We start from the raw sequence: 13,243 nt of genomic DNA, 5'->3' as shown, positions 1-13,243 counted from the left end.
AACCTTGTCTCGTATTAATAACTCTTTTGCACTTATGAATTCTCTTTCCTACTACTCTGACTTGTTCGGTTTTACCTTCTTTTACTCCTTGGGCTACCCAGCTCTTCCCTGCTTCCCTTATTTTCTCTGTGATACTGTGCCCTGTCCCTGGCTGCCTCTGCAGAGCGAGGATCCTGTGGGACCACCAGCTGAGACCCTCCACCACTTGCTTCTGCTGCAGCCACTGCCCTGAGGGACGGTTATTCTAGGCTTGCCCTGCATCCATCACTCCAGAGGAGTGCATCTCTATAGGATGAGATGTAGCCCTACAGCTTCTGTGCTGGTCTGGTCATTTGAAGAAGGTGTCAGTAAAATCTCTGCAAAGTGTGAACAGATCTGAGTTAGGAACAGTCTTTCCTTCCACACTCCACACAGGTTTTGGTGCCTCTGGTTGCTGTATGTTGGGAGGAGGCAGTTCTCAAAGGACTGAAGAGAATAAGGGAAGCCTCATTTTCAGATTGTACCCAGCTTGTCAGGAAATGCTGTATTCCCGATTAAGTATTTCCTACCTGTCTGGAAAGCCAAGGCAAGCAATGAGGGAAATGAGACACTGTTCCACCTTCTAAAGCCCTTTTCCAGCCTTGTCACCTTTTTCCTGTGTCCTTCTTCCAATGTCTGTGTCACCCTCAGCTCTACTGCTCTCTTTATTTCTCCTTGTCTAATCTGGTGTCCATTTTTGTAATGCGTTTCTCTGCTGTTTCTTCTTTCCCTCGTACCTTTCCCTTCCCAAATCCCGAAAAGAGGCTGACTGTTGATCTTGGCATAACCCAGACTGGATCAGACCTGTAGGGACTGATGCAGGGACGGCTGGATCTGGAGTTGGGGAGAGGGTTTGCTGCTGAGATGTTGGAAAGGATCTGCATCCCCCAGAAAAAACCGCTTATCTTCATGCCCTTCCCCTCCAGCTCAGCTGGAGGTGTGACCCACCCTCCTGGCATGGGGAACAGCACTGGGGAGGCATTTGCCTGGTGCCAGTCTGCAGAATCTGATGCGTGGTGGTGGGGTGCTAATCCCACCATGACAGTGGAAGTGAGGAGCCTCCATGGGCTTCTGCTCTCTCTGTGTTGTCCTAGTGCTGCTTCTCTTACTTGACTCCCTATGTCCCCCTGCCTCCTTTTCAGAGATTGTAAATCTGGTGGCATCCCAGCTGGTTAATGCTCCTGGGCACTAGGCTGACAGGGCCTGTGGGCAGCCCAAAGGCAATTTGACAGATACTTGCTTTGCTCTTTAAAAACGTTGGCTGGTAACAGTGAATGGTATTTTACAGTTCTGATCTGATACATCAAACCATGCACAAAATCAGCACATTTCCTTTGCCCTTCAGCATATTCTTTGCTATCTAAAGCCATCTTTGCTGGCCACAAGGTTTGTTGCAGGATGATGGCCCGTGGCAGGGCTTACGGGGCTTGAAGGCCAAAGCGAGGTTGGTTTGGGGAACAGTGCCCTAAGGAAACCCTTGAGGAGCACAGCTCCCCTGGTTAACGTAGCTCCTTGGTTAATGTTTCTGGAGAATCTGTGCTGCCTCTAGAAATTGCATAGAAACATCTCCAAAAGTTCAGGGCACCTCCCTAAAGCTGGCTGGGGTGGCTCCCCCATGTGTCCCTGTCCTCCTGGCCTCTGCTCTAGCATTTTCAGCCCACTGTGCTTGCTTCCTTCATAGACCAGGCAGCATGAGCTGACTTCACAAGTCCTTGTCTCTGTGGGAGAAGGTCTCCCTGCTCCAGAAGCCCATGATGCTGAGCTCCCATTGTAGCCTGACAGGGCACGTTCAGCTGCCAGTTGTGCATCTGCATGTTCTCTGGCTCTACATGGAGCTTAATTTGCATCCAAGCCACATGCCAGTGCTGCCCCAGGGAGGATTTAGTTCGGTCAGATAGGAGTCTCACCACTAAGAAATGTTTAATTTAAAAAGCCATTTCCTTCCACCTAACAAGAAATATTCCTTCTGGAGTGAGAATTCCCTCAGAACACTGGCCAGGGCTGAGCACTAATGAATTCATCTTTTCTTTCTTTTTCCCTGCATCTCCTGGAATCTCTAGCATCTCGTAAGTATAATCTTTGGTTTTTTATTTCCTTGTCTGTTGATGTCCTGGATAAACTCTCCTCTTCTCTCCTCTACTCTCCTGTCCATCATATTCACTCATGCTTTCCCTATGCTAGGGTTGTTTGTTAGCTGGCAAGAGGTTAGATGGCTACACTTCGTAGGCCTACATGGATCACACTGCAACCATCCTCATCTTCGAAATGGAGACTACAGTTGCTAGCATGCTTTTATCCCTCTTGATCCTGGTGTACAGAGGTTTTGTGTCTGCAGTCTCCTAGGTCTATTCCTCCGTAGCAGGGATGATGGCTGCTCGCCTCCGTTCTTTGGGCTGTGCTCTGGCCACTCATGTTTGCTTTAGGAACAACTGCTTGTCCAGCCACCTACCCTAGTGAGTGAGGACCTTTGGTTTGGTGAGTCTTTTGCCTGGCCCCTGACTCGCACGCAGTCCTGCAAGGCTGGCTGACTTCCTCGGTCAGCCTAATCTCTCTCTGTTGTCTGGTGAGAGCTTTCCTGTCTGTGTTTCGTGTCCTCTCCAGTTCAAAGCTGTGTAGTTGGTTAATGGCTTAAAATGGTTTCCCAGGGCATTCAGGGGCTACGCAGAGAGGAAGAGACGGAAACGAGAGAATGATTCTGCAGCTGTTATACAGAGGTAGGGCCCGTTTTCTCCCATAGCTGTAACCTTGCCTGGTGTTGCATGGGCCCTTCGGGTGTCATTATTGACGCTTGATGACGTTGAACGTGGTTGTCCCTGTCTGTGTTGGTGTTCGTAGGGACACTAGCAGTGGCTGTGTTGGAAATGTGGAGGTGAATGATGCTGCAGTGCTCAAGATCGCTGATCTCCATCTTCTTAAAGGAACACTGTCAGGTTTCTTTTAAGCTTCCAAATATAATATACAGGATCTGTGTCTCAGGCAGAAAAATATATAATATATATAAAAAAAATTAAAGATGCAATTTCCCCAGCCCTCTCCCAAATACTTGGAATTTGTTTGAGGTTAGCTGAATACTTTTCGTGTGCTGTCACTGCATCTACAAATGCACCTCAAAAGTCTGAGACCTAGGCAAAATTAACATCTCTAGTGACCAGAAGTCCATTTTTTAAATCTTTTTTTAAAAAGAAAAGAAAAGGCAATGGGGACTGATTCCCCATCTGGCTATTGGGACCCATCTGGCTATTACAGAAGGGCCCTGGTTTCCCTCTGCTGGCTTCACAGGGCGCATCACTTAGCCACTGTGGTAATCAGAACTGTTCTGTTTTTTTAAATGTGCCAAGGCCCGCGTATTTTGGCAGCCTACTAAGAAGGATAACACAGCGTTTGTGTCATTGGTTAAAAACTGCCATGATGACTTCAGCACTGTTCAAAACAGCGCGGGAGAAAAACATCAGGTTTTCTTAACTGGGAAATTGCCAGGAAGTTTGTTTTGTGGTTTTTTGGTTTTTTTTTTTTGCAACTTAAGGGTGGTGGTTTTTTTCATCAATAATAAAGAGAAATAAGAACCAAAACTTAAGACACTATAAATAAATAGACAGTGTGTCTTTAAAAAGAAAGAGATTTCTCAGAATTTGTTAGACAGAGGCAAGTCTTTGTTAGAAAATGGCTTGTTCATGTGGCTTGCGAGTACAGGAGTAGGAGTCATATACCTCGATGTGGTCAAGATAGAGGACGGAGTCATGTCATCATTGTGTTGAGTGGCCAGCATGTCCCTTCACCTCCTGTGGACACTGAAGGTCTAGGCAGAATTGTATAGTTGGAACCCATCTGCATTTACCTTGTCATAAGAGAGGAGATAGGATAGCAATGATGGATTTTTGGCTGTGTCATGCAAGCAGACCCTGGCCAGCAGTAAGGATTGCTGGTAGTTAGCGTTCAGCTCTCTTCTCCAGGGACTGAGGAGGACCCCAGCCCAACCACAGTTTGAATGCTTGTTGTGCAGCCCTTCATGGCCTCAGGTGTTTCAGAAGTTCAGTTGTTATTGCGCAGCCCCTTCAGTGCTTGGCCCTGTGTGTCTGGTGCACAGGGAGGCTGGTTTGGGTGGCATGGCACTCAATGGATGCTGCCTCGAGAGCAAGTGATGCCCAGTGGTTTGCTGAACCTTGTGATTGCTGCAAGGAGGAGCTGGGGAAGAGAACGTGAGAGGTGCTGTCAGGAGTTTTGCAGGGCATTGATGTATGTCAGTAATTCTGTCGCTGACCTCTGGGTAACGAAAAAGCTTCTCTGGAGAGTGCAAATGAACCACTGCAGGCAGAGTTGCAGAGTGTGGAGTAGGGCTGCTGTGTCTTGGAGACCTTTTGGCTGGGATAGATACTGTGGAGGTGGCATAGGGTCGTGCAGACCACATGGCAAGCTGGAGCCTGTCAGGAGGAGGACTGTTCAGGAAAGGGAGTAATAGGGAAATTTTATCACTGTAACTTGAGGGATGCTTGTTGAATTTTGATGGGTGAAGAGATCTTGCAGGTAATCAAATAACACTGGCTTTTCTGGGTGCAATTGCAGGAGCCAGGCAGGAAGACTGGGCAGGTTTATGTAGCCCCACTGCTCACAGAGCAGATTGCGGCTCCCCCAGGGGTGCTGTGCCAGTCCATTCATGCTTAACATGCAAGCACAGAGGGGCCTGAGGGCCAATACAGCTGTAAAAAGCCCTCAGAAGGATCTAGATGACCAGAGGATGCCCACATTAAGAGGCAGTCCCAGGTGTGCACCTCCTTTCCAAAGTGCTTTTTTTTCTAGAAGAGATGAGAAGGAAATAAAGGCCTTTGTCCATTCTCTGAGCATTTAGTGCAATGGTTAACCTTGAGCAGCTGGATTCCACCTGGAGTTGCTCTCAGCAGTATTTAGGAGAGGTATCTAGACAGCTGCCCTCAACCCACACTCATGGGAGAGACCAAGCTGTCCAGGCAGCTGGGAGCAGCACTCTTCTATGGCAAAGACTGCTTTACCCCTTCTCCCCCCAGGGTCTGAAGAAGCTCCTCTATGGGGAGGACAACAGCATTTAACAGAAAAATGGATTTTACTCCAAAATGCCAAAAGCCCAAATGATCTAACAGTGGCCTTGGCAATTAAGGTTGGTGCTCAGTGTCTGGTATGATCTTGGTCTCACAATGCACCATAAAGATTTTCATTCTGATGAGTTACAACATATGTCTAAGACCTTTCTGTGTAAAGACTGACCCTGGTTCCCTTAAAATATTGTATTTATTTGGATTTGAATCTAATGCACCATAAGACAGCCCATGTTATCAGTCATCACACACCCCAGAAGGCTTTGTACATAGAGCCAGTCCAGCATGTGTTAGTGAAGCGAATTGGTTTAGTTACTTGTCTAAAGGGGGCAGTTGTCTGATCCACAGCAGTGAATCTTCACACATGCAAGTAGAGCTAAAATAAATCTTTGTAAAATAACATTAATAGCTCAAGTGCAGATGGAAATTTGTCATGGAATAATGTTGTTCCCAAGCTTCACTACCCAGCTGCTAGTTTTCCTTCCTGAGCTGCTGAATTTGGATCCTGATGACAACATGGGATCCAAAGCCAAAGTGGGGGACAGTGCAGAAGGTGGCATGGGTTAAGTAATCTCCCATGAGGGCTGCGTTTGTGTTGATCTCTCTATGTAGGAGTAGACGGATCTGACTTTCTCTGAACAACTTCATGTCGGTCCTGGAAGTGTCTTCTAGTCCAATTAGTTTGCTAAAGCATCTGCATGGTTGTATCATGTCCTTACTCATCCCACTAACCTGTGTGTGAGCTAGACGACTTGTCTTTTTACCCGTTTCGCCAGCAGTAGTCTCTTGCTTGATGTCTGCGGTGTATGTTGGTGGGGCAGAAGTGAATCTAGGAAGGCTCCCCCTCTCTGTGCAGGCTGCTGGTACATGGGCTCGCTGACATCCCTGGGGGCCATGGGGGCTGCACTGCAGAGTGAAGTCACCCTGGCTAAGTAGGGTTCACGGAGAGGTGACACTTTTCTTGATAGTCATGTGCTGCTTCTTCCCTTTGTCTCTTCTGGTGTCCTGTTTAGTTCCTGTCCTGTTTGGTTCCTGTCTAGGCGAGTGATGAGAAACTAAGGGAAACAGGTCCCTGGCCCTCGGGGGGGCTGGATGAGGAGTGCCTTTGCCATGGTCTCTCAGGAGTGGCCAGGACGGTCTGTTTTACACAGACCTGACTATGGGGTGTAGCTGCTCCCCAAGGCTTACCCTGTGGTGGACTTTACCCTGGAGCTGTGTACTCTGCAGCCCCGCTGAACTCTGCCTGTGAGTCCTGGGCAGGGAAACATGTGATTAGGCAGGTAGCATTAGCGGAGAGCAGGCCCATGAGGACAGTCAGGCTTCCTGAACAGTGCTGTCTGAGAAGGAAGAAGCTGTGTCAGTCTTTCCCAGCTCTTTGCCCTGGAGAGCAGTACGGGCTGCATGGTTGCTAACAGCATGGGTAGGATTTTAGCAGCTGCTGTGAATGCGTTTGGGAATGAGCACAGCCATGAGCATGGTGTGTGCATGCTGCCTAGCAGGGCAGAGCCTGGGCACCCCACTTTCCTGCTGAAGTGTGTGTGGAAGTAAGGAGAGAGGGGAGCAGTTACTGCTCTTTACCAGGAAAAGAGGGAGCATTGCCAGCATGGGCAGTGGCTGTGTCTTCAGCAAAGTTACAGTACAGGTATGCCTTAGTCATAGGAAAGTGAAAGCAGGCCATGAGAAGAGGACTGCCGTGTAGGACCTCACTTGTCCCATACCACCAGTGCAGGGAGTTCAAAGAAACAGCCACAGTCTTGACAAACATAACTGTCCCCAGCGCTGAATAGGTGCAGACTGGGAACCTGGTCTCCAGCTTTTGAATGGCCAGAAGGAAATATGCTGTCTTCTCAATTTTATTTTTTTTCCTCCCTGTTTTTTCAGTCCTGCTGGGGCCAGGTTTTGCTTTGTATTACCTTTCTCAGAGGTTGTGTTTGGCCTTTCTTTCAGGAATTTTCGGAAGCACCTCCGCATGGTGGGGAGCCGAAGGGTTAAAGCACAAAGTAAGTGAGCACCTGTAACATGTGGCCATGAGGAGTTGGGGTTTGTTATGGTGGGACACAGGGAACCCTATGTTGCATGCAGATGCGGGTAGAAAGGACCTAGCATTGGGGCGGAGAAAGGATTTGACCTGCTGGTACCATTTTACCCTACAAAAAAGAAGGCCAGGTTGTTGCAAGTCTCCAGGACACACGGATGTCTGCAAGCAGCCTGTAAGCTATTTCCAAGGACCCTCTGCTTTGGTCATGGGAGATCTCTGTGGCCTCAGTGCAAGGAGTGGAAGGAGAGCTGCAGTGTCCTTGTCCTGTGTGCGTGTGGTTTTCGGTGATCACTGGCATAAACGCTTGTGAGGAGAACCAGAGCTGAGAGTTCAGCAGAGCTGGCGAGGGCTGCGTGGCCTCTTACTGAAGGTGCGGACCAGCTGTGGCTCCCTGGGGACAGTCGGTGCTTTATGTGCCATGTGGACTGGTGGCTTTCTCTTTTCTCCTCCCCTGTCCCACCACCATCTCTGCAGCAGGACCTGGGGGAAAGCTGCCTGGTGGGAGCTGAGAGGACGGCGGAAGGGAGAAAGAAGAGGAACAGGGAAGAGATTGGAGCAAGGGGGGAGTGTTATGCTGCACTGGGGAAGAAATCACCTCTTAGGCCTGGGAAATGGCAGTTCCCTTTCCCTGAGGAAGGCAACACTCCTCCATAACTTGGTTGGGCCAGCTCCCTTATCGCTGTGAAATGGTCTGAGAATGGTGTAACTGGCTCCTGAGAGCTGAGGATTGCTCCAGAAGAGGAAACAGCTTGTTCTTCCCACCCCTTGGCCAGGCATCATGTACAGACTGCCCACAGCAAAGTGTTGCTTAGTTGAATTTGCATTCTTTCCTATCCTCTCCTTTCTCATATGCTGTGGGAAGTGAACAGCAAAGAGCATTGCCCTTTAAAGTGTCTTTATTGGCATCTGAGTTAGCACTGCCTGAAATGAACAGGGCTCACCTTCCCCTAGAGCTGTCTGGAAGTTCAGGCATGCCTCTCTGCTATGGTAACTCTCGGGTCATGTTTTCAAAGCTTTCTTCATGTGCACAATAGCTAAATGCCTGGTTTTAAATGAAAGCTGAGGATGGAGATCACCTGAAGAACTTACTATGTGATTTGTCTCCCTGGACACCCACACTTGGACACACTGCAGCCGTGGACAGGTTGCTTCTCAGCTCTTGTACTGCAGATGAATTCCTGTGCTGCTGACATGAGATGCTGTTACTAGATACGCTGCAGCAAACTTGCTCTGTCTGCTACCAGAAATAGGTATTAGTGGCTATAAGTGGCTGTTAATCTAGGCATAATGGCTCTCACATGGGCTTGCCAAGTCAGACATTGTGGTTGGCAGTTCCCAGGAATTTGCCTGTGGTGCAGCCAGCTGGGCCAAGCTCCCTGGATTCCACTTAGGAAATGCCGGTACAAACAATATCATGCCCCTTGGAAAAGAAAAAAAAAAAAAGGCTAAGGGGGGAGCGCTCACAAGAGTGCAGGCAAGCAAAAACTGAAGGATTTCCTCTTGCGACAAAATTTAGAAAGCATGAGCTTTCCAGACTACCCCCATCTGTTTGGTCCAGCACTGATTGGGATGTCACTAGAACGTGAAGGGAGAACTGACTGGAGAACTACTGCCGCCTTCTGGTCATGTATGTGTCATTAGCTGTTGAGTACATCTTTGTGTGAGGCCTTTGAGTCAGAGCATTTACACTGGGACACTAGAATAGCCTTGATTAAACTGAGGTTTGAGCTGTGTGCGTTTAAGGAGACCATCAAGTGTCCTCCTTTTTCTGTGTTACATACCCCATGATGTTCCTGCTCAGAAAGTGGGCACTTTGTCTTCTGCTGTCTAGAAGATAGACTCTTGTTTGTTGTGTGGAAGGGACTCGCATTTGGCAAGTGGAAGAGCAAGCACAGGGGAGTCCATGATGTGTGGCTTTGGTGGAAATCTACTGGATGTTTTGTTTTGCTGGCAGCAACAGAGGTGGCTTTGGAGTCTGTTAATGTCGTGCTTTGGTTTTATCCTAGCATTTGCCGAACGGCGTGAGAGGAGCTTCAGCAGGTCCTGGAGTGACCCGACTCCCATCAAAGCTGATTCCTTCCATGACTCTCGAGAAAGTGAGTTCTGAGTCCTTTGAGCTTCCTCCTGTGGCCAAATCCTCCAGCTGAGGTGCTGACTGGAGTCCCACTGGAGTAACTTCTCTGTGCCCTTTTGTCCCACCTGTGATCCTTTTAGTTTTGTGAGATCTCAGCAAATAACACGCCAGGTATATGCACCTGTTCATCTGTGTGTACCTATATTTATTTGTAGAGCACAACGCATCTAACCTCATGTTACTGTGCAGTTGCCAAAGGATACCCGGTGGTACAGCTCTCTTGCAGCCCTCTGTTTCCATCATCCCTTATTCGCTTGGGACCAAAACAACCTACCTGGAAGCACACCAGTCTGAGGCTACATTCACCAGAGTGGGGCTAACCTGCCTGGCTTCCCATGCAAGAGCCCCTTCTGAGCTCTTTCCTAGGCTAGAATAGCTCAAGAGCACAGCTGCAGTGCTCCGAGAGATGTAGCTTTGATTTCCTTGCCATGCTGGCTGCACAGAGGATAGCTTGGGGCAATCCGATCTTCGTTTGGGCTGCCAGGAATTCCTCTGGGAGTCCCCGGAAACGCTGCGATGTTCTACTTGTGGGCACTGAGATGCTGTTGTGTTAATTTACAGGAGGAAATGCCAGCATCTTCCCACTGTCTTTTTATAAAGGGAACGGCTGTTTTACCCAGATTTGATTGAAATCCTGTAGGCAAGAGACTTGGTGGATATGAGTTTGCCCACGTTGAAATGGGTTGTATTGTAAATGAATGTCACTAGTGAAATGAACTGACCTACCAGGTAAGCACAAGTTCTAGCCCTCCTAGCTGTAGAAGACACCGTACGAGGTTGTAGGGGGAAATGTATGAAAGGCCAGGTTCAAAACATGACCCGATTGTTCCTTTGCAGTCTGATTCCTCCCCGGTCCCTCAGCTAACTCAGAGGCGAATGGAAAAGACAGGCTCCAGGCACTGCCCAGTGACACTCGGACATCCCAAAAGGCACAAATAAAGGCATCTCCATTCTCTTTCCTCAGTCCCTGGCTTCAGGGAACCATCTCTATTTTTAACCTTTAATGGTCAATTATATTCCTTCCAGATGTTTTTTTCCCCAGGAGGCATTGAAGGCCAACAGGTAAGGTCAATCTGGAGAGCAAACTCAACTATATTGTTGCAATACTACTGTGTTTGCTACAGCTGTCCTCACGCTCTGCGACTTCTCTGCCAGGATCAGTTTGACCAGCAAGGCAGAGTTTCTTTATAATGACTCAGAAGATGTAGTCAGAGTAGTAATTATTACAAGGAGACCAGCTTTGAAGTCTTTGGACTTTTGTTCATCAGCTTGGTAATGTTAAAGTGTAGAGAGTCTGTGTTCTGTCTCCTTCTCCATTTCTGAAATGACAGAGTGACTGTTGTGAAGTAGCATTTGAAAGCTAAACTTGGTGACTGTGAGAGTGATGAAAAGTGATGTGATATGTGGTATCGGGCTCTGTGTGTGCACTCTTCATTCATTAAGTATTTGTCTGTTTAGAGACACTGGCCCCGAAGTGTGGTGTCTGTCACTCTGTGGAATAAAGGAGGGCACAAGTCTCACGGCTTGTGGTACCTCCTGTGAAGTAGCTGCCAGGCAAGATCGAGTGGGGAAGGCAAGCTGTTCTGCCTTTGTAATGCACACTGTGTTCTGGCAGGCCATGACCTTCAGGATTCCTGTGGCACTTTGGATGGTGACTTTGACTTGAACTGGGAAGCAGAAAAGGAACTTGAAGCCATGGCATGTGACGGAGAAGACTTTATTCCACCAAAAATAATGGTGAGGGTTTCCAACTCAGCTACCCCTATCTACTCAGGCTCTGTCTGTCCTTTCAGAGCTGCTCAGTTTAGGATCTTCATGGGAACAGGCAAGTCTTTTGTATAGGCACCTCTTCAGGTGTGTATGAGGGTCACTCAGAGATCAGCCAAGACATGACATGGTATTCAGCATTTGTTACTGGTGGGGATAATGTGTTGAAAGAAAACTAGAAGTGGAAGGACCTGTAGTCTGTCCCCAAATCAGAGCAGCACTGTCGGTAACACTGAATCGAGTTAGCCTGAGTCTCGATAACCCTGACATCAGAGACCTGAGTCCCCAGTCCCAGCAGTCCTTTCCTCCTGTTATTACTTGCCTGATTTGCTTTGGAGCTGTATGTCATCCTTTGAGATGCTTTCTGCTCTTTTGTCATTCCTTGATGCTAGGCTTCCCCCTGCTCTGCTCTGTGGGGTTTGGCAGACAGGACCAGGTTCTGACACATCCCTTCTTTGGCCATATGCACAAGTACTCAGGCAAAATGTGGTCTCAAGCTTCCAGCTTGTTCTAGGGGCAGCATTGCCAGTCCAGCACAGCAGTACTGTGTTTGAATGGGTCCTGCCACGACTTGGGAAGAGTGAAGGACATGGAGACAGTCTGGTGTTGTATGTGTTCCCATGCTGTCTGTGCAGACTCAGCCCTCAGGGCAAAGTGACCAGGTGAGACCCAAACAATAGGAACCCAACACTTGGGTTTGTTCAGCCCTTGACACCTCCACTGTGTCTCCTCAGGTGGTGTATGTGATGAGTGTCCATCCCTGGACTCTGTATATTGTGCCTCTTCAGAAACTTTACATTAACTCCCTTGTGGCCAAAGCAGTGATGTGCTGCCTGCTAGGAGGGAGGGCTTTGAAGCCAGCCCAAGCTGGAACCCAGGCTGCACTTACAAGACCACCAGCACTGCTGCCTGCTCCACTCTCACAGCGATGAACAGAGGTGCCTGAAATCACAGCACAGTCAAATTGCCCATGTTCCCATAGCCTTTTGGCTTGTGCTGGTGGCAGGCCTATCCTCTCGGGCTGTCATGCTGATGGAGCTAGCTGAAGCTTCAGCCAGAGTTGCCAGGCAACCTGCATGTGCCTGACATCCTACAGCTGTGTGCCTATCTCTGCCTGATGCCATTTCATCCCTTGGCTGGTTCCTGTTTGGGCATGTAGCTGTCCCACCACCAGCCAGCTACGTGTACCAGTTTGAACAATCCTCTACAGCCAGAAGCACAGACCCTCGCACAGAGGAAGGCTGTACAGAAGTGATCTTTACTGGGATACAGCCATTTATGGTGACACACAAGCTTCTTCATCCTCTGCGCACACTGGTCTCCCCTTTACAAACTGTTATCTTGGACTCAGTCCTGCCTTTTAGGCAGAGCTGTGTGCTCATCTGTTGGGGGTTGAGGAGACTATGACACATGGGGGTACTTGGCAGGCCTGGGGGTGCTCTGTAGTGGACCAAAAACTTGGAGGACCTTCACAGGGATGCAGATAGCCTGGATTAGCTGCTATTTTGGGTAACACCTGAGAGCGCCTGAACAGGCCACTGTTACCATGGCCTTTGTGCTTCTGTCCAGACCCTACTGGCTTCTCCTCATGCTGTTGCACTTCTTTTTTTTCCCCTTCCAGCTCATTTCTTCCAAGGTGCCCAAAGCAGAGTACGTCCCGACAATTATCCGCAGGGACGATCCCTCTATCATCCCCATTCTCTATGTAAGTATATCACTTCTGCTATGTCTGGATGTGTGGGAGCAGGCTTCATACAGAGAATTATTCTTTTTTCTTTTTCTTTTTTTTTGTCTCTATCCCTAGTTTCTGTTACGATGATTCTGAAAAGCTATCAGGAAATGGCTGGGAGTGTGCTGAACGCAGATTTGGGGTCTGGGGTAGCTTTGTGGGGGCTCAGGTCTAGGTGGAAGAATAAGGTGGAGTGAAAATTGCACATGTGGGCTGCCAGACTATGCAGGCCCAGCCACACAGCATGGGAAGATTAACAAGGGAAGGCAGGGCAGGCCTGAGCACGCAAGCAGAGCTGTGTGTTGCCAGTCTTAGGGCTCCTCCTTATGCTCCTCCTTAGACAGGATGAGCAGGACCTCAGAGCTCTGCAGTGGACTGTGAACCCCATTACTCTATGTACGATGGCACATCCCTGTCAGTCATTAATTAACCTTGATTTTTCACTAGAAGTCCTGCCTGAAACACCAGCAAGGAGTCATGGGTCTGTTTTT

The 13,243-nt window shown here is 48.7% G+C and overlaps 1 protein-coding gene across 5 annotated transcripts in view; it reads left to right on the top strand.

Annotated features, from left to right (window-relative positions):
• NSMF (NMDA receptor synaptonuclear signaling and neuronal migration factor) overlaps positions 1-13,243 on the top strand; it is a 46,149-nt gene that overhangs the window by 25,497 nt on the left and 7,409 nt on the right. The window contains exons 5-10 of one of the 5 annotated variants that reach the window (XM_010571044.1): positions 2,079-2,084; positions 2,664-2,732; positions 7,032-7,084; positions 9,129-9,218; positions 10,872-10,993; positions 12,645-12,728. In XM_010571044.1, coding sequence (XP_010569346.1) covers positions 2,079-2,084; positions 2,664-2,732; positions 7,032-7,084; positions 9,129-9,218; positions 10,872-10,993; positions 12,645-12,728 — 424 coding nt within the window. The remainder of the gene's footprint in view (positions 1-2,078; positions 2,085-2,663; positions 2,733-7,031; positions 7,085-9,128; positions 9,219-10,871; positions 10,994-12,644; positions 12,729-13,243) is intronic. The other 4 variants (XM_010571043.1, XM_010571046.1, XM_010571047.1 and 1 more) reach the window with 4 other exon arrangements.

This window comes from Haliaeetus leucocephalus, unplaced genomic scaffold, assembly GCF_000737465.1.
Source record: "Haliaeetus leucocephalus isolate CR32 unplaced genomic scaffold, Haliaeetus_leucocephalus-4.0 Scaffold306, whole genome shotgun sequence".
Taxonomy (NCBI): Eukaryota; Metazoa; Chordata; class Aves; order Accipitriformes; family Accipitridae; genus Haliaeetus; species Haliaeetus leucocephalus.
This window is presented reverse-complemented; position numbering and strand designations above follow the sequence as displayed.